Below are 20,899 nucleotides of genomic sequence, written 5' to 3' on the forward strand. Positions count from 1 at the left end.
TGCTTTTTGCGCATTCTTTTGCTGTGTTTTGTAATTGTCTTAGCTCTCCTTCATCTCTGTCCACCGCCCCTTGTGAGTGCTAGTTTTTAGCCATTTCTGCTTTATTTCCTGTTCTCTTAAGTTCGTTTCACATTTAGTTGATCAGATGCAGCTGCTTAATGTTTCTGTGATTACCAGTAAGTAGTAATTAATACTGGAAGAAGTTTCAGCATTTAAACCTTTCAGTTCCTTTCGGTGGATTCCTTTCATGTCACTTGTTGTTTTGTATGTTACAAGTCTATTCTTGCATTCTCCACAAAAACTTATTTATCCAGGTCTCAGTGACGCTGTCTTTCGGGCGTGGAGAATGAAGGGCATCAGTGTGATTGGTGACCTATATATTAGTGGAACTTTTGCATCTTTTGCACAGTTATGTTCCGAGTATAATCTTCCTCCGTCAAGTTTTTTCCGTTATCTGCAGGTTCGGGACTATGTTAGGAAAAATGTATCGAATGTTGGAACTTTAATGAAACATGATACCCTGGAGGAAATAAATAAATTTGATCCTGTCAATCGGGGGGCAGTGTCACACTTTTATAGGATCTTTAATGGTATGAGTGTAGATACAACCAGGATTAAGAAGGCATGGGAGGATGAGTTAGGGCAATAGCTATCTGAAGAACTGTGGGAGGAGGGTTTGAAAAGTATACAAGAATGTTCTGTCAATGCCAGACACAATCTCATACAGTTCAAAACTATACATAGGCTCCATTATTCGAGGGAGAAGCTGAGCACTTTCTTTACTAATGTGTCTCCAATTTGTAAATGTTGTCGGACTGCTATTGGTAACTTGGCACACTCCTTCTGGTCATGTGTTCAGCTTCACTCATTCTGGAAGAAAATTTTTAATTTTTTTTCCAACAGCTTTTGGGAAAAAATGGGATCCAGAACCTCTTATTGCCATCATCGGGGTCTCCAGTGCTTTGCAACCAGCAAAATGGCAGCTTTGTTTGGTACAGTGATTGCTAAAAGGTTGATTTTGAGATTTTGGAAAAAGGACTCTGTGCCCACATTTGATTTGTGGTTGGGAGAACTGGCAAATACTCTGCATCTGGAAAGACTGAGATATCACAACGAAGATAAAGTCATTGTGTTTGAGAAAATATGGGACCCTGTACTAAAATTCCTTCAATGAAAAAGTGTCTATTTCAGACCTGTCACTGCTTAATACCCTGTATAACTGTCCTTTTTTTTTTTTTTTCACGCTTGTGGAAAGGTTTGGATCAATTCGTGATGTTTTTGCCATGTTGTCTTGACGGTGTAAGTGTTTTATGATGTGCCATTTTGTGCGGGAAAGGGATGGGTGGGGATTTGATCTGTTATGTTAATTTAGGTATGTCCATGTATGGAAAATTTATGTATGCAAAATTTAATAAAAAAAAAAAACGTATTTATAAAATTAAAAATATGGGTTGTTTAGGCACATTGAACTTTGGTTCACCAGGAACTTCTATAAACACCAGATAGGATTTAAGTTGATGACTCTTAATCAGAAATAATTACTGATTCAATTACCTCTTAATTGAAAACTTTGCCAATTCATACATGCACTATTGTCATGCTAGCTGCTAGAAACAATGAGCAGTGAATTGAATTTCATTTTGTACTTGTACATGATGTAATGTCACAAAGTAGAGTTTTGTATCTCAGAGAATATCGCCATGCACAAAACCTTCCCCCATGTCTCCTCCAGCCACCTGAAGGAGTATGACAAGGACCGCCGCCTGTCGGTGGAGGTGTGGGACTGGGACTTGACCAGCCGCAACGACTTCATGGGATCACTGTCCTTCGGCATCTCAGAGCTCCAAAAGCAAGGGGTGGACGGCTGGTAAGACATGGAGGCTGGATGAATGGGTGGAGTAGGGGTGTGGAAACATTTGAGGCGGCGAACACAAGAGAGCAGGAGGGAGAATGAAGGTGACCTTGTTCATTACCGTAGCATAAGAGAAAAAACTTTTTTTTTTCTTCTTTTTTTTGGAGCTCTTCTTCCTAATCTGGTTATATTTAGTGCCAGAGTAGCTCTTCCCCCGTCTTTTTATCTCTGCTTTTTTATCTCTCCTCTCCTCCACCCTCGCGCGCCCCCTCCCTCCATCCCTCTCCCTCTGTGTCTGCAGCCCAATCACTATCTCTCTAAATCTTCCTCTCTTTTTTTTTTTTTGCTGACACTGCTCTGTCAGGGTTTTTAATGAGATGCCAGCTTTTGAGGTGAGACTGGGAGGTGGAAGGATGCCTCGGTACACCTGATATTCGCAGTGAGCCTTTTAAGATGCAGGTTTTCCTCTAATCCACCTCTGTGCAGCTCCGCACACTTACTGGCATGACAGGAAAGGGACGGAGACAGCATGAGAGAGACTAAAAGATCTTTTATTGGATTTGTTAGTTTCCATATTGATGCTAGCAGCTGCCACTTTAAATAGGAACTAGGGTCTTATAGAAATAAAATGTCAGAGGTTTGTTGGACAATGTTCGGGATCAGACAGCATCATGAAGGCCGAGGAACATAACAGGTCAGGGAGGAAGTTGTGAAGTAGATTAAAGCAGAGTTGGGTTATAAATCAATACACCAATCTTGGAACATCTCATGTATTGTTTAGTCTACTGTCTGAAAATGGAAAGAGCATGGCAAATCTACCTAACAAGGTTTGGCTGTACCGTTATCCTGGCCAGGCCAGGCAAGGAGATTGTTAATCAGAGATACAGGCAAGAAGCTCTTCCTGGTAACTTTGGAGGAGCTGCAGATATTCAGAGACCAGTGGGAAGATTCTGTAAATGGCAAAAACTCTATAAATATGTTTTTTTTAATGGAAGATTGTCAAGATGAAAGACATTCTTGCAAGAAAGTCATGTTTCTAGTTTACAGCCAGCCATGTAGGAAGCACAGCAAACCTGTAGAAGGCAAATTGGGTCAAATTGAGACAAGGATTAAATCGAATGCTGCATGTGGATGAAAACTCATATTGCTCTTTATCCTAAACACACCATTCCCACCATGAAAACTTGTGGTGGAAGCATCATGCTGTGGGAATTCTGTTCTTCAGCAGGGACAAATCTGAGTGTAATCTCACTGGGTTTAGGCTTTTAGTTGAAAAAGATTTGTGGGAAAAAATCATTCTCTAAATGTGCAAAGCTGGTAGAGACAAACACCTTGAAGACTTTTAACTGCAAAAGTAGCAAAACGTGAATCTACAAAGTCTTGACTTGGGGGAGCTGAATATTAATGCATGCCATGCTTTTTCAGATTTCCTGAAAGAAAAACTGTAGAACCACACATCACTTTTGTTTTAATTTACAATTATACTCCATTTTGTGCCATTCTGTACCATAACATTTCTCATAATGCACAATGAGGATTCATCAAACGGCTATGAACACTTTTGCAGACGACTTGTAGCTGGGATACATCATTTCTAACCGCATTTTGGTTTTGATTGAAACATAAACATATTTTGCTCTCACATGTTTTTGTTAAAGAAAAAACAACAACATTCGACGTAGACTGTCACCTCAGGGAGTGTTTATCTGATTTCAGGTTGCTGAAGGTGAAACCGGAGGATCTGTGACAATAAATCAATTCTCTAAAAAAACTCTGCACTGGTGAAGCCGTGTGGTTTGTGCTTCAGCCAAGAGAAGTTATTTTTATTATGGGCAAAATGTTTCCCTTTTAGCCCTATAAAAAATAACCATTTCCCCCCGGTTATGTATGTAAGTCAATCATCAATCATGTAAGAATGAATATCTCTTCATTTCAGGTTTAAGCTCCTTTCTCAGGAAGAAGGCGAGTACTTCAACGTTCCCGTGGCTCCAGAGGGAGAGGAGGGCAACGAGGAGCTACGGCAGAAATTTGAGGTGTGTGTGTGCGCCTGCGTGCGTTTAAATGCGTTGTGTGTTTGGGAATGTGTGTGAGCAGTTGGCTTTGGCCACTGTGCGTGTGTGTGTGTGTGTGTGTGTGTGTGTGTGTGTGTGTGTGTGTGTGTGTGTGTGTGTGTGGGGGTGTGTGTGTGTGTGTGTGTCTGAGTGAGAGCCACTCTGGGAGAGCTGTTAGCAGTTGGCAGGCACACTTACAGCACCATCCGGTTTGGCACACGGCAGGTCCAGACGTGTTTGTGCGTGTGTGGGTGGGTGGGGATGCTGGGGGGGGGCCTGACCAGTAGGCCCATTCATTAACACATTTGGCAGTGATGAGGATCACCCCACTCCGTGATTTTCCCTTTTCCTTCCTCCTTCCTTCTTCTTTTCTCCATTTGTCACACTGACTGCAATCTGCAAACAGGAGTCTTCTTCTGAAAGTGTGTTAAGTTGCAGTTTGCAACACTTAAGGGGAATGCACTGGGAAAAATAGAACATAATAATACTCCTTAAATGTGGTGATGCAATTGCCTATTTGAATCCTTCCCCTTTATTGTCCTCATATTACTTTTTTCCTCTCCTCCTGTTATTTGTTTTTTCTCCTCTGATTCTGGACTGTCTTGTGCGTTTCTTACCCGTTATCTATTGTTGTCTCCGCTTTTCCTTAAGGTCGTGGTTCTGGGTGGCTGGGATTGGCGGCGCACATTAATAAACAAATACACCAGCTCTTGTGATAGCTCTAGGGGGAAAGCTCCCAGGAGGAAAGCAAAGACCTGAAAAGACACAGACAAAGACAGAGAGTTTGAAAGGTCGCGTTGGTGACATGAGATGCATGTTCCCATGTAACCACAGCCACACACTCATAAAGGTTTATATATGTGGATTTGGCAAAACAAGAGCTAATTCATAGAAGGTTCCAGTCAAACACTATATAAAAAAATATTAATGTTACATTATATTTCTGTGAGTGTTAAAAATGTTTGAACTGCTCGGATTAGAACCTCAAGTCCCACTGGACTGGGTGACCGGCTGTATTCCATATTTTTGTCAACTAATTTTGCTTTAATTTATTAAGAGTTTATTAAATCTTACCAATTTAAGCTTATTGACTGTTTAGCTTCACAATCTTAACCTACCTTAAAGAAGCTAGCCTGCTTGAATCAGCTGGGAAGAGAAATGAACTTTGGTTGAGCCAGCTTGAGGGAAAGGAGGTGATGAAGGCCGTTTTAAGTTTCAAATGTTTTAAAGACAACAATCAAAACAAATTTGAACCGTTAGACTTTGTGTATTAACTTTGTCAGTAGAAGTCAACCCCAAGACTTTCACACTTTAACTAAAGTCAGCTGCATCGTCAATCCAGTTCCTTTTACGTCAAATCAAAAGATGCTGGACTGGAACATTTAATTAGCTTCTCAAATTCTTAAGTATTTCGATGGAGGTTTGTCTAATTTATTATGGATGCAAGTGTATTGTTAAGCCATTTCTCCATTTGTAATCTTTGTCATTTCAGAGTGTAATAAAATCCTCCGACAAAAGCAAACACTTTTAAAATTAATCCTCTTGTGAGTGTCGACGTGTTTGTGAAAAAACAGAACATTTTATCTGTTGAGAAACGGAAAACCATAAAGATTACAAACACACACATACTGAAAAAACTGAAACAAAAGAATACAATATTCCTATTTCTCTTTCCCTTTATTATACGTACAGTTTCTCTATATATTTCTATCTTTCTTGTCCATCTAGAGGGCTAAAATCGCAGTGGGCAAAAACACGGAGGGAAAGTCAGCGAACGCAGCCTCCCGGTTCGACTCCAACGGCAACCAGGATCGCATAAGGCTATCCGACTTTAACTTCCTGATGGTGCTGGGCAAGGGCAGCTTTGGCAAGGTGAGAACTACGTGTCCTGGTGTGTTTACCCTGTCTTTGTCACTTAAACAACTGTTTGACTCCTCATTATCTGTCCGCTGTGTGCTGTGGCTCATCCATTATTTTGTTTTCATAAAATCTTTGCGGTTCCCAAACAAATTGTAATAAAATGCTATAATAATAGAAAGACATTGGTTTGAGCTACTGAGTTCCTGAAGGATATAGCTTATGCAAAGCAGCCATCATGCATATGCAAAACCACTATTTTAACAGAGTGGCGTAGTGACCGCCTCAGAGGACTTGGACTGAGCTTAAACAAGAGATGGAAGGATGAAAAATTTACACAGAAAAAAAAAGACGAACACAGAAAGAGTAAGTACAGATAGATAGAAATGGATGAAGGGAAGGAGGCACAGAGGAGGACATGGGAAAGTGATGAAAGTGATGAAAGGAGAGGGAGAAGGCGATGAGATCCGTGGTGACAAGGCTGACATGAATGAATCGAGAGAGAGGTAAAAACTTCAGGATGAATGAAAAGCGAGTCAGCGAGATAGGTGTGAGGGGTCCTCAGAGATGGGGAGAGCGAGGGGAATGGTGTTGGGAAAGAATGAATGGAAATTTGGGAGACAAAAAAAAAAAAACGGGCAAAACAGGAAGATGCGACATGAGAGAAAGAATGAGAGGAGGATTTTGGGAGCCAAAGATGAACGGAGCAGTGGGGTGGAGAAAGACTGAGAGTGACATAAAGAGCACGACAGAGACAGAGGGAGGGGGGGAAAGACCATTGTCTGTGTCAGACCTGTACAGCAACTGCCTGTTTCCATGGTAACAGGGATTTAAAGCTACACTGATGTGTCACCGCGGAGAGCCTCATTCATTATTGGAGTCGTCATTAGCGGAGTACCTGACTCACATGCTTAAGCGCGTAAATAAAAAAAAAAGGACATTCCTGAACGCAGGCGTCTTTCTCTACCGGGAACGCATTCGCCAAATGCAGAAGCGGACGCTCATGTGACGCGGCGCACTTTAAGGGTTTCTCTGGCGTCTGTGTGGGAGGCTGAGGATGAATCCCTCAGAGCTGTTTTTATGGGGGTCTTTTTGTTGTTTGTTTTTTTTTTTCCGTGGCCAGATGAGTGGTGTTCTGTTTGAAGTTTAAGCTTAGAACCAAAAAAAGTGTTATATGTTTTAGTAATAAAAGACACATATCAACAGATGTCTCCAATATAGAAATGCATGTATTTGTTAGCCCACTGACAGTAGACGGTCTGCTGCAGACTACCTGTTAGCTTCTTCTTTGATTTAAAAAAATTTTTTTACTATTGAGACAGAGGAAAATAAATGCCAAACGTCTCTGATGTGTTTCATGCAAACACGGAGGATATAAATAAAGGTTAATGTCTGAGAAGAAAACATTAAAGTCGAGCAATGCAGGCTTTTCTTTTGCAGCAGGAAGGCTTGCTGGCTTGACTCTTTGCTGTATTTGCTGCAAAGCTCTGTTTGCTATGATATATACAGAATCTGAGAATAGGAATAGTGTTGGGAAATCCATGCAGGTTCATATTTGACATCTTAACTCTACCTGAATTTGCGCATTGGTGATTCAGAGTATGCCTCTGTTTGATAGAAGCATTTTAAATGCCAAAGGGCAGAAATGTCTTGTGGAAAACTAAAGTATTTTGGAAATATTTTTTTTGTCATTTTGTACATTTTAATTTTCATCTTCCTCTCTTGACAGGGATAAACATCATCGTAACACAATATGGCAATTAAGCAGCACACAATCACATAGTTTAAATGGAGCATTGAATTAAAGGCAAAAAGCCTCAAGGAATTTTTTGTCAGCAAGTTACATAATAAATTGTTTCCATCTTGCTTGCATGTCTGCTGTTCCTATACATTCAGCCATTTGCTTTCTCTCAGAGTAGCCCTCAATATAGCGTTTCAGTCACACATGTTTGCCATTTTGCTAGATTAGACATTACACTGAGAGGATGAGGTGAACGCATAAGGTCAGAGTTTTCTTATTACAAGGTTTCATGCTGCCATGGCAATTCGCATTAGTCTGGCAAGCGTGCTGTGTTGGAGAACAACACTGCAGCGGCTGAACTTTTTTAGCACCTGGTGTGATAAAGGACTAATGGCTTCCTACCTTGCTTTCTTTTCATCTAAGGTCACTGACCACAATTTGCTGTCTGCCCTGTGAGTGTCAAACAGTGAGGGAGAGGCTGCAGATGCCAAAGAGAAGAGTCTGCGTTTCTTTGTTTATTTGAATCAGTTGAAAAAATGTTGGAAACAAACTGCAGAAGAGAATGAAAACTGGGATTTGCTCCTTTAAAATGTCTGCTTTATGTCAAGTCAAGTTTATTTGTAGAGTGCATTTCAGCAACAAGGCCGATTAAAGTGCTGTACATCATAATAATGTCATAGAGTCATATAGTTACAAAATCTTCAGGCGTATTTTAGCATATTAAAGTTGAATATGTGTTAATGTGACTTTTGCTGTGATTACTAAATGCCTGTAGAAAAATAAGAGAAATGGCTGGAGTGCTACACATGGATCCTATTTTTGAACATTTACCTAAAGGCTACTTTAGTTGAGACTGATCCAGGTTTACAAGATGTAGTTTTGTGTTATTGTGACACTAGAAAAATTAAGTGTATTGAACAGTTTGGCGCTACAATTCACAGATTTTTCTCACTTTTTGTTTAATATTTTTCTGCTGCTGGATACTTTCAGTTTCATTTGCATTTTTTTTTTAGGCTTAGCCTTTAAAACTACTCGGGTTTAGAAAATTGTTCTCATTTGATTTAAATGAAAGCTTTTCAATCTCTTGGAAGCTTACTCAACACATTTTCAATGCTTTACACATTGTACTGACCCTTGCCTTCAGAATCACCTTAATTATTCGTGACATAGTAAGGTGTCAAAAGATTCCTGAGAGACTTTGGTCCATGTTGACATGATGGAATCACTCAGTCGCTTCAGATCTGCCAGCTGAACATCCATGATGTTCCAGCATTGCAAAGGCGCTGTGTAGGTTGAGACCTGGTGACTCTTTATATCATCGGATTACGGTCTTATCTTGCTGGAAGTAGCTGTCAGCAGATAAATAAATAGGTAAATAATACATCACCAGGTTGCCTCTAAGCATATAAATTAGTATTTTTCTAAAGGTGCTGCATTATTTTGCAACTTCTCCTGAAAAGAGCCTGTTTTCACCTCAGTTTTTTCTTCTTCTTAATTACATGCAGCTCAGTGGATAGAAAGGTTGCTGCATATATTATAAGAATGATGGCAAAGGCCTTGCGGGTCCATCCAGTGCTTGTCGAGTGTTGGTTAGTTAATTTTGCCTTGATAGAGTCGCTCTCCAAGGTCATCAGAGAAAACTCGCAGTGTTCAGCGCTGTTTACGTCACACGTCGGCTAATATCCTCTGGGCTGCTTATTGGCAATTGACCCCAAATAACTTTTCATGAATGAACCACTTACACACGCCACAGTTCACACTGCTCTCTCAAGACTACGCATGACTTTGGAGTCGGATTCACCTTGAGAAACGCACTTCTGCATTTGACTCGGTTCGGTTCATTGCTCTGTGCTGCGCATGTTTAGCTTGTTGAAGTGTTTTCATTTCTGATATGCTTCTCTGGTTTCCCCATCATCGTTTGTTCTCTTTCTCTGAGTGTGTCCTTGTAGTTCTGTGAATGAACTTTGGGCCAGATGGTGTCCTTTGGTGCCGCTGTTTCATTTTTAAAGCGTTTTTTTGTTTGTTTGTTTTTTTACATATTGTTACACTGCACCATATGCCGAGTTCATGCACACACACACACACCCATGCAGACACATATGTTTCTTGCTAGAGGTCTCCAATAATTTCAATGTTGAAATGTTTTCATCTGTGTCAGCCTTCTGTGCAGAAGTACAAATTGCACATCATCAGATGGGCGAATACACACACTGGCACGTCTTCACACACAGTGGATCCATTTGTGCCACACTTCAAGTAGAATACCGGTCCCAATAATCTCACAACATTATCATACTTGAAAATGTATAAAGCACAAGCGCCTGAGATGCTAATTTTCAATTTTGTTCAATTTGAAAAATGCGCATTAACCTCTTAATTACATGCTGCATTTGTTTAAAAAAAAACATTTGTTAGGTCAATCTGCAAAAAACATGTCAGAATTTCTGGTGTATTTAGAAATGAAATAAGTTGATCAATGTTTGTTATTTGAGACTATATGCAGGATTAGAAAAATTAGAAAAGAACCTGAAACATCACAGTTAATTTTATACAGTAAATATTCAAAAGCAGATCAACACGTTACGTTGATTTGTTGCACTTGTTAATTTGAAACTCAAAATTTGTTTTTTTCTGAAAATGTAAATCTTACATAAGAGCAAAAAAAATAAGAACATCACAATTTTAAGGGAGAGCATTCAAAGCTTGAATAAACCATATCATGAACCACATTGTCTCAGTCATTACTTTTTTCTTTTTTTTTACTACACATTTAAAGCTTGATGGAGTCAGAACAATGAAGGATAAATGTCCAAATCCCAGTGTTTTAGGTGTCTTAGGCCTAGAAAGTGGTAATAGGCATAGATTAAGTAGGGCCCATGACATTTAATTTTAAAAATCTTCATTTAAATATTGACATTTGTCTATAGAAAACACAGTTTAAACAATCACCACCTCTGTGTGTACATGAAGAAGTGTAGACGCAGCAGGAACTGCCCGGCCTTGGACAAAGTGAACTGCAGATTTGATTACAGTTTCTTTAACTTACTGGTTTCCCAGTCATGATTTTACTCAGGTGTTCCTGGACGTTATAATTTAAAACAAGAGCAACAATTTCTTTTATTCTCTTCTTTCTTCACCTTCAGGTTACGCCACATTTTTTTGACCTACTTCTTACTTTTTAATCCCACTTTTTTCATACTGCAACTGTCCTTGATCTCAGCTCACCTCTAAAACTGATCTTACTGAAGTTTCTGGGTAAAAAAAACAACAAAGTTACAAAATCCTTTTATTCTTGTTCTCATTTTTTCTGTGAGATGTTTCTTTTCCTCTTAGTGTCCTTCTCAGATATTGTGAAGGGCAAAGAAAATCCCCATGGAGAGATCTTAGAGAAGCACTATATCTTGGTGACTTTCAGATTGCTGCAGCTCATGTAAACCAAATTTTATTCTCTCAGAGTGAACCCCGTGCAGGAAATACTGACAACTGACAGAATGAAACGCATAAAATGCTGAAGGTACGGTAAGATGTCTCAATAGTTAATTTTAGATTGACAATACAAACATCTAAGATGGAGACGTTCTATCTTTGGTTTGGACATTTTGACACATTTTACCTCAGTAGATCCTTTACATTAGTTTAAGCACTTGCAGTGAGACAAAGAAGACTGATTCAGTATTTTTCTGTGTTTTCAAGCTTTATAATGCACAATTCAAGCTAATATTTATATTTTGTGACTCCTGTTTTGTTATTGTCAGTATTTATCTTTTCATAAAGGAATTTTGCAGCACAATCTCTGCTCATAAACATCTCAGCGTGTCAGAAGGTTTCCCCGTGGTTTCTCTTTTCCACCTGTGACATCTCAAAATATCATGTTTTTTTTTTTCTTTTGTCACTCTTTATATTTTCCCGAAATGGAAACAGTCAATGTACTATATGGATTCTTTCCATGCCTCCCTCATCACTTTCTCCCTTTCCTCCATTTTTTTTTTTGATTATTTCTTCTCTCTGGACCATGAAAATGTGTGGAAAATTGTTTTATCCTTGTCTCTTCAACCCCTGCCTTTGTTTCTCTCCTCTTCCTCTCTAGGTGATGCTGGCGGAGCGTAAAGGAACAGAGGAACTGTACGCAATAAAGATCCTGAAGAAGGACGTGGTCATCCAGGACGACGATGTTGAGTGCACCATGGTGGAGAAGAGGGTGTTGGCTCTGACCGGAAAGCCTCCGTTCTTAACGCAGCTGCACTCCACCTTCCAGACCATGGTGGGTTGATTGGCTTATTCCTGCGACTGCTTTGTTGACACTAATGTAAACTTCTCGTATTGCGAAGTGGAATCAGGCTTTTGATTATTTAAAACCAATGATAAACACTGCCTTTTTCCAAAGACTGTCTTCTAATTACAGCAACAGTTGCAAACATAAAGGGAAATAATGTTCTATTTACTTCAGTACTGCTATAGCCTCATATTCACTGAAGATGAAACACTCAAAATGATTTTCATAGTATATTATTTTAACAGAAATCAAATTAAACTTTTACGACCAGCTCGACACACATAAAATAATAGTTTGTCATTCTCACCGCTATTCTTTGCAACTCCTGGTAAGAATATGTAGCAATCAGTCGCATAGTTTCACATTTTAAAATCAAGGGAATCAAGTTTTGTGCATGAATACTTTCATTCATTGGTGAAAAATTGCATCTTAGGAATTCATCTATGACACAAACATTTGTGAAACAAATGTTCAGCTCCTCAGATTTTCAATAGGATTTAGATCATTTATCACCATGGAAAAAGGTTTATTTTGTGTCTGATGAACCAGTTCTTTTTTTCAACTGGTCCTGTGTTTTGGAGAACCACTGCTGACCAATTTTCAGTTTTCCATTAGAGTCAACCAGCCCTTTATTTAAAAGTATGGCCTCTGGAAAAGAAACAGTCCAGCAGATTCACAGATTCTCCATCAAACCCCACTGTGGGTATGAGATGCTTTTCACATTTTCATCCTGTTGTATCTCACTAAACCAACATGCAGTGTCTGCTGCTGAAAATCTCAGTCCTAGCGTCAAAGTACAGGGTTCCAGTTAAAGTCCTAGTATTTTTTAGCAAACGTTACACATGTACTTTTTAGACACAAATGGCTTCCTCGCCATCCAGTTGCCTTAAATGTTTTATATATTCCTCTGACTGTAAATTTATTATTTTTATGTTACTACTTGTTGCCACTTCCTGACCTGTGGAAATCAAGAAAACATGAGCCTGACTTGAATATCATGGTATCTTGTCTGTCTCATTTTGAAGAGTGGCAAAGAGAAATTTGTCATATTTATACTCCAAATTAACAGCAGTAGATTACATAATAAAATGTTACTCAATGCTCAAAATAAATAAATAAAATCATGCAAATGGAACACTTTGGTTACATTTATTGAATAGATTATGGGTTTGCCAACAGTAGGGACCCCGGTAATCTTTCTTGAAAAATACACTGCTCAAAAAACTAAAGGGAACACTCAAATAACACATCCTAGATCTGAATGAAAGAAATATTCTCATTGAATACTTTGTTCTGTACAAAGTTGAATGTGCTGACAACAAAATCACACAAAAATCATCAATGGAAATCAAATTTATTAACCAATGGAGGCCTGGATTTGGAGCCACACACAAAATTAAAGTGAAATAACACTACACGCTGATCCAACTTTAATGTAATGTCCTTAAAACAAGTCAAAATGAGGCTCAGTATTGTGTGTGGCCTCCACGTGCCTGTATGACCTCCCTACAACGCCTGGGCATGCTCCTGATGAGGTGGCGGATGGTCTCCTGAGGGATCTCCTCCCAGACCTGGACTAAAGCATCCGCCAACTCCTGGACAGTCTGTGGTGCAACGTGACGTTGGTGGATGGAGCGAGACATGATGTCCCAGATGTGCTCAATCGGATTCAGGTCTGGGGAACGGGCTGGCCAGTCCATAGCTTCAATGCCTTCATCTTGCAGGAACTGCTGACATACTCCAGCCACATGAGGTCTAGCATTGTCCTGCATTAGGAGGAACCCAGGGCCAACCGCACCAGCATATGTCTCACAAGGGGTCTGAGGATCTCATCTCGGTACCTAATGGCACTCAGGCTACCTCTGGTGAGCACATGGAGGGCTGTGCGGCCCTCCAAAGAAATGCCACACCACACCATTACTGACCCACTGCCAAACCAGTCATGCTGAAGGATGTTGCAGGCAGCAGACCGCTCTCCACGGCGTCTCCAGACTCTGTCACGTCTGTCACATGTGCTCAGTGTGAACCTGCTTTCATCTGTGAAGAGCACAAGGCGCCAGTGGCAAATTTGCCAATCCTGGTGTTCTCTGGCAAATGCCAAACGTCCTGCACGGTGTTGGGCTGTGAGCACAACCCCCATCTGTGGACGTCGGGCCCTCATATCATCCTCATGCAGTCAGTTTCTAACCGTTTGTGCAGACACATGCACATTTGTGGCCTGCTGGAGGTCATTTTGCAGGGCTCTGGCAGTGCTCCTCCTGTTCCTTCTTGCACAAAGGCGGAGGTAGCGGTCCTGCTGCTGGGTTGTTGCCCTCCTACGGCCTCCTCCACGTCTCCTGGTGTACTGGCCTGTCCCCTGGTAGCGCCTCCAGCCTCTGGACACTACGCTGACAGACACAGCAAACCTTCTTGCCACAGCTCGCATTGATGTGCCATCCTGGATGAGCTGCACTACCTGAGCCACTTGTGTGGGTTGTGGAGTCCGTCTCATGCTACCACGAGTGTGAAAGCACCACCAACATTCAAAACTGACCAAAACATCAGCCAGACAGCATAGATACTGAGAAGTGGTCTGTGGTCCCAACTGCAGAACCACTCCTTTATTGAGTGTGTCTTGCTAATTGCCAATAATTTCCACCTGTTGTCTATTCCATTTGCACAACAGCAGGTGAAATTGATTGTCAATCAGTGTTGCTTCCTAAGTGGACAGTTTGATTTCACAGAAGTTTGATTTACTTGGAGTTATATTGTGTTGTTTAAGTGTTCCCTTTATTTTTTTGAGCAGTGTACTTGTTGATGCAATTTATAAGCTTTTTTAGGAAGGCAGCTAAAGAAGCATCAAGGCACTTGATGTTTAAAGGGGAAAATGTGCAGATTTTCCCCTTTAAATGTTCCACCGATAACAAGACAAAACGGAGCTGCCTTTGTTGATCTCCACACTGTCAGGTTACGTGGGAACAATTGTAAGAGCAGCATGCTGCTGCAGGGCGCGCAGGGAGCGCTGTGGTCTTAACAGCAGCTACCTCGACTGCCGTCACCAGCTCCCAGCTGGAATACACAGCCTGAATTCATGCTTGATTCATGCTCAACTTGTGATGTATAATCCGTATTACACCAAAGATGAGTCAACGGGGGTGTAAATATAGCTTGGTGGTTTCATGCGTAGCCCTCAGTGCATGACATTTCATTTCACAAGCCATAAACGCACACTGTTATTAGTGATGCGTTGTCACTTGGTTGAGAGATGCCACAAACTCAGCTGACCTGATCCACACACACGCGCGGACATCCCCACACACCCACTGAGAGTGGATGTGCTAATCCAGTTCAGCAGTAATTCTCTCAGCAGAGGAGGACTTTGGCCATAAAATTTTGTTGCTGTACATGACTTGTGGTGCACACATGCAAGTACATTTTTAATCGAAAGACACACAAGTTCAACATATTGCTCTCAAAAGGTCAGTTTATGAGGCTTATCAGACAGTACAGACCCTAACACACACACACACACACAAACCTCTCCAGAATGCACACACACGCCTACACACATACATATACACTAGATTTTCTGAAACACTGAACCATATTGGCAATTTCTGTAGATAAGTGAAGACAATAGGTTCTTAAATTGATGTCCCTTCAAGACTGATTGGCTGTACTTACAACGGCCCAGTCGCGTCCTCCTCTCTGTCCCCTTCCTCTTTCGTCCCCTTATGACTGCTCCTTTCACTTCTAGTGTCATTTGTTTCACATAAGCAGTCTACCCCTGGGCAAACATTTTTCGGGCTACAGTAATTCACCATTTTTGGTCCTTGTCCTGCTCAATCTGCATTTGATATTGTGGACCGTTCAGTACCAGGAGGTAGACTGTCACAAACTGACCCCCGTCCTGAAACGGTTTAGCATCAAAGGTTTCAAACCTTTTAGTTATTAGGTAAATTGTGGTGTTCCACATGGCTCAGTTTTAGTTTGTTGTTCTCTAAGATGCTTTGGGAAAATTGTAAAGAAACATGGTGAAAATTTCCACAGTTATGCAGATGATACTCTGCTGTGTTTCCTGGTGACGCAAGACCTGTAGATGCTCCTTTAACTGTACCTTGATGTCTGCCATCAATTTCAATACAATGCTAAAATATTTCCTATATCTAAACCAGGAAAAGCAGAGGTATTGGTTATTGGTCCTGAGACCGATGCTCTTGCAAAAATACACTCACGACTTTGTCTCTACCCTAATTCTGATTTATTTTATTCCTTCTGGTCTCAGTTCTTGTGTTTTCAGTCATTGGTTTAATGTGAATCACCTGTAGAAAAACATTGTCCTCCCTCATGTGCCATACCCTATGATGACGTCACACCGCAGCTGACCTCTTTGGTTTTGATTTTATTTGCCACAAGTCTCATCTGTCTGATAGATTGTTTTATAAACATGGATGCTTTATATATATATATATATATATTTGCACTCTAAACTGTATTTTGGTGTTCTTTTTTATGAAATCTTAATTATACTATACTTATACTTAATTATACAGAATTATTTCATGTCACCTTTTTTGAACATTCTGATGAAGCATAATTAATGTAATGAAAGATCATGACACTGTCTGTTTTCCTTCCTGACCCTTCTCTCATCACCCGCCCTCCTGTTTCTCTCCGTAGGACCGTTTGTATTTCGTCATGGAGTACATAAATGGCGGAGACCTCATGTATCAGATACAGCAGGCTGGCAAGTTCAAAGAGCCCCATGCTGTGTGAGTACACAAAACATAGACCTCATTCCTGCCATCAGTGTAAAAATCTCAATCCTCTGGAGATACTATAGATGTTTCACAGCTCAGTGATGCTGTTTTTCTCTCAGTAAAGAAGCTACCAGCTTGGGGTTAATTAGTTTTATAATCTGCATCTGCGAGAACTAGGTGTGTGATATAAGACGTGAGTCTTTCTCTGGGTACGTTTTCTGCTCAGGGGAGTGTTCGTGAGTGGAATAGCATGCTCACAAAAGAACATAGCTACTCGACATGTATGCAAATATCCCACAAGTCTGCGATAAGCGAAGTCCCTGAATACCAGTGTGAACGAACTGAGGCTTGTCTTTGTAATCTTTTGGTCTTTCATTACGTCCAATGTGTTGTCACCTCTGATTAGTCCTTGAAACATCTCATCATTGTCATAACTAAAGAGTTTGAAAAATTTGACCTGTTAATCTACACAAAACATAACACCGCCAACACTGTGCATCTTAGTAGAAACATTGTGTATTTGTGCCATTAAAGTAGTAGAACATTTATAATAATTCTTACTTTTTGTCCTGCGTTGTGTTCACTAACAAACATTCCTCATTTCAAATTCAGATAAACAGACATCAAGTTGACTCTCCTTGTTCTAACCTGCCTGCCCACCTTCAGATTGTCTTCTCGTATATTTCGTGAACAAACCACGTCGTTCAAACATAGCTGCCTGCGTGGTCAGTCTGTTAAAGGCCCTTCCTGTTGATCTTATCAGCTGTTCTTTGGCCTTCAAGAGACAGCTCTGACCTTTATGAAGAGTAGACACACGCAAATTAACTCCCCTGTTTTCCCACCGTCTCTCAACCTCACTGTAATTGGTGCTGCTGTTTGTCTCTTCCTGCGTTTCTTTTGTAGATTCTACGCTGCTGAGATAGCCATTGGCTTATTCTTCCTGCATCAAAAGGGCATCATCTACAGGTAACATACACAATGAACTGACTGACTAAAGTGCAAAGGTAGCAAATGGAGAAAAATTGTGCTAAAATGCATAAATATCATTTATGCAACTCCCATAAATATCAGCCTACCTAGTTGTTGGAAAGCAGAAGGAGTTGTGTTCACACAACAGTACATGTATTTTATTCACCTGCTTCATATAAAACCTCTCAGAAGAACAAGATGATCTTAATAATTCACTTTATCTGTCAGTAGTTGCATGATCTAGCAAAGTGGAGTGTGTTTAAAAAAAATATGTCACATTTCCTTTAAATTTGCCAGTGTGCGTGCATTGTTAAACTGGACTGTGGGAAGGGTTAGCAAAGTTTAAAGCAACAGATAGAAGTTTCAGAATGGTGAGTTTTTAAGTAATATTCAACATTACACACATCAGATTATCTTGATCTTTATATTTTTCATTTAGTATCTACTAAAAAAATTGACAAGCGTCTTTTGAGAGTTGAACCACTCTAAACACGTATGCCGTTCATGACACAGTTCTCAAAAGTACAAATCACATATTTACTAGATCAGTTTAGCTGTAGCTAACAGAAAACTGCAGAAGGTAACAAAATTCAATTTCTTTACCAATTTTAGGGATCTGAAGCTGGATAATGTAATGCTGGACTGTGAAGGCCACATTAAGATCGCAGACTTCGGTATGTGTAAAGAAAATATGCTTGATGGAATCACAACCAAGACCTTCTGTGGAACACCAGACTACATCGCTCCTGAGGTATTCAGTCCGTGTGTGTGGTGCTCGCAACATTCGTTAATCAGGAAAACTCAAATTCAAACAATTTGGCCAAAGTTAGAGAACGTGTTCATTTTAAAATCTGGCTATTTGCTAAGAGTTTAGGATTATTAAGTGTTGCTGATTATTACAACTGTTCTTGTTTAATTTCAGATTATTGCCTATCAACCTTATGGGAAATCTGTGGACTGGTGGGCGTTTGGAGTATTGCTTTACGAAATGTTGGCTGGACAGGTTGGTCTGCAGCTTTATGAAAACTAGAATGTTTGTTTTTTTTATTTATTGAAAAGAAAAGTAATACTTTATCGCCATTATTTATTTGCTCTGTAAAGGCTGCTGATAACTGATTGCAAATTGGATTTACTGAATTAGTTTTAAGGTATTAAAATATTTCATAATTGAACATCTTTTGCCCTCTCCATTATTACTAGCATCATGTGTATGTTTATATGTATGAAACTCAGATAAAGGGATGCATGGCATTACACTGAAAATTAGAAAACTTTAACTTTTAAACTGATCGAATTTGTTCAGTTTTTGAGAAAAACAAATTAAAACATTCAAAAATTTATACAAAAATATAATAATAATTGTGTTTAGCATACCCTCTGTCTGTCCTGTGTTACATTTCTCCTTTTTCTCCTCAACTCTTCCCTCTCTTCTGCAGCCCCCATTCGATGGTGAGGATGAGGACGAGTTGTTTCAATCCATAATGGAGCATCACGTCTCCTATCCCAAATCGATGTCTAAGGAAGCTGTCGCCATATGTAAAGGAGTGAGTATTCATACACACACACACACACGGCTGCTTTATCAAACACACACAAAGTACCAGGGGGTCTTCAGTTAATTTAGAAAGAAAAGGGAGTAAGGGGGACAAACAGAAGAACAGAAAACATTAAAATTTCCTTCATAATTGTCACATGCATCGACTACTGTGATCAGATAGCATAAGCGTGTGTGGTTTGCTCAGCCTTTACCAAAATTATGATCCGATAACTTCCAGCTGCGTTGGACTGGTGTGTGTCGGCGTGTGTGTATGTGTGTGGGGGGGGGAGGGTAGGCTGATTACTACAACAAATGGAGTCAGTCCTCTTTATTAAACCTCTGTCTCATCTGCTGCCTCTAAGCTTCACTGACCACAGCAGACCACACACACACACACACACACACACACCCCCACACACACACACACACACACAGTACCGGCTGATGGATGGATGGTAACATACAGTATGTTCGGTCCTTTTTATTTTGATCATGTTGTCTCTCTACAGCAGCTTTGCTCATGTTATAGATCTAAGAAAGCTTAACAAAAATCAAAAAGATATTCAAACATTAAACATTATCTCACATGAAATAGGCGTCATTGATTCAAAAGAAATCATATGTTTTTATTTTCGTCTTTTTTTAAATCAAAGTACACCGAACTGCACTTATTCTGACCCGATACTAGTCACACTGCCTCCTCCTAAATTTAAAGGCAAAGTCATTCATCAACAAATTAATGGCAACAGTGGTCTCTTAGATACATACACACACTCACTCATAGTCTGTCAGTGACACACAGGCTGTATGTTATGTATTAGTTATGATTACAGTGTTGTAGTGCTATGAGAGTGAATCTTCACTGGAGCATGAAAGCTCACCCGTGTCCACCCCCGGATTTCTCTGCTCCCTGCCAGCGCTGCCTGGGTTAAGTCATTTTGTGTCTGTGCATTTGACTGGATGAGCCCCGGCTTTTTAAACTCTACAAGTAATTTCCATTAGAGAAAAAGTAGAGCTGACTTTCAGGTATGTGCACAGAGAACAAATGCGGAGGCAGACGTTATGTCAGCCAGAAACAGTGGCCAATTTTGACAGATTATTCTTTTTTTTCCCTTAAGAACAATAAATGAAACCTTTAGAATATTTAAGGACAGTATGGACGATTATTCTGTTGAAAATCATGAATTATAAGGTGGAGCTGCATAAAAAGGATCGACATGTGAAAAACCTTAACTGCAGGACTACCAGTATAATTTCAAAGATCCTTAAAAGGACGTGCAATATTTGAATTAAAAATAAGCTGTCAGATATGTTAGGTTTTAGTTTTTTTTTTCTAATTTTTAAAAATAAAAACAAACATTCCCATAGATTGACATCCCTTTAAATCTCTGTGTTGCTGTCTCTCAGTTTTTGCATCGTAGTTTGTAAAAAGTTGAAAAAGTTTTACAAACTTTAGTGCTGCATATCTGTTTTACTTACGAGTCAGAAGTTTTATTTTGATCATAGATTTAATACATTTCTTTAATTATCTCCTCTACTTTAATTGTACTCTTTAAAACGTGTAAGATATGTAGTTGAGAGAGCAACTCCAGTGCATTTTACAAGTTGAAAGTGCTGACTTCTTTGTTGCATGTTTTATAACAGCCCGGGATGACTCTGCTGTGGATTGTATTGTACATCTTCATTCACTGTGACATTAACATCGGATATAGGTGATGCTAACAATGTTCACGCAGCAGCTTAAGCACAAATGAGACAGCAAAAATTAAGCAGCACCCCCGTTGACAGACATGTTCTTTGTACAGTACAACACGAACAACTGCAGATGATTTACAGTTCATAAATAATTAATTTGGTGGAAGGAGATGGTGAAGGAACAA

At 39.9% G+C, this 20,899-nt stretch overlaps 1 protein-coding gene across 2 annotated transcripts in view; it reads left to right on the top strand.

Annotated features, from left to right (window-relative positions):
• The window catches only part of prkcb (protein kinase C beta), a 91,383-nt gene that overhangs the window by 50,825 nt on the left and 19,659 nt on the right, over positions 1 to 20,899 (top strand). For both annotated transcript variants that reach the window (XM_023348692.1, XM_023348691.1), the window contains exons 7-15: positions 1,733 to 1,867; positions 3,789 to 3,885; positions 5,632 to 5,775; positions 11,589 to 11,762; positions 16,434 to 16,525; positions 17,417 to 17,479; positions 18,095 to 18,233; positions 18,405 to 18,485; positions 18,919 to 19,026. In XM_023348692.1, coding sequence (XP_023204460.1) covers positions 1,733 to 1,867; positions 3,789 to 3,885; positions 5,632 to 5,775; positions 11,589 to 11,762; positions 16,434 to 16,525; positions 17,417 to 17,479; positions 18,095 to 18,233; positions 18,405 to 18,485; positions 18,919 to 19,026 — 1,033 coding nt within the window. The remainder of the gene's footprint in view (positions 1 to 1,732; positions 1,868 to 3,788; positions 3,886 to 5,631; positions 5,776 to 11,588; positions 11,763 to 16,433; positions 16,526 to 17,416; positions 17,480 to 18,094; positions 18,234 to 18,404; positions 18,486 to 18,918; positions 19,027 to 20,899) is intronic.

This window comes from Xiphophorus maculatus, chromosome 16, assembly GCF_002775205.1.
Source record: "Xiphophorus maculatus strain JP 163 A chromosome 16, X_maculatus-5.0-male, whole genome shotgun sequence".
Classification (NCBI taxonomy): domain Eukaryota; kingdom Metazoa; phylum Chordata; class Actinopteri; order Cyprinodontiformes; family Poeciliidae; genus Xiphophorus; species Xiphophorus maculatus.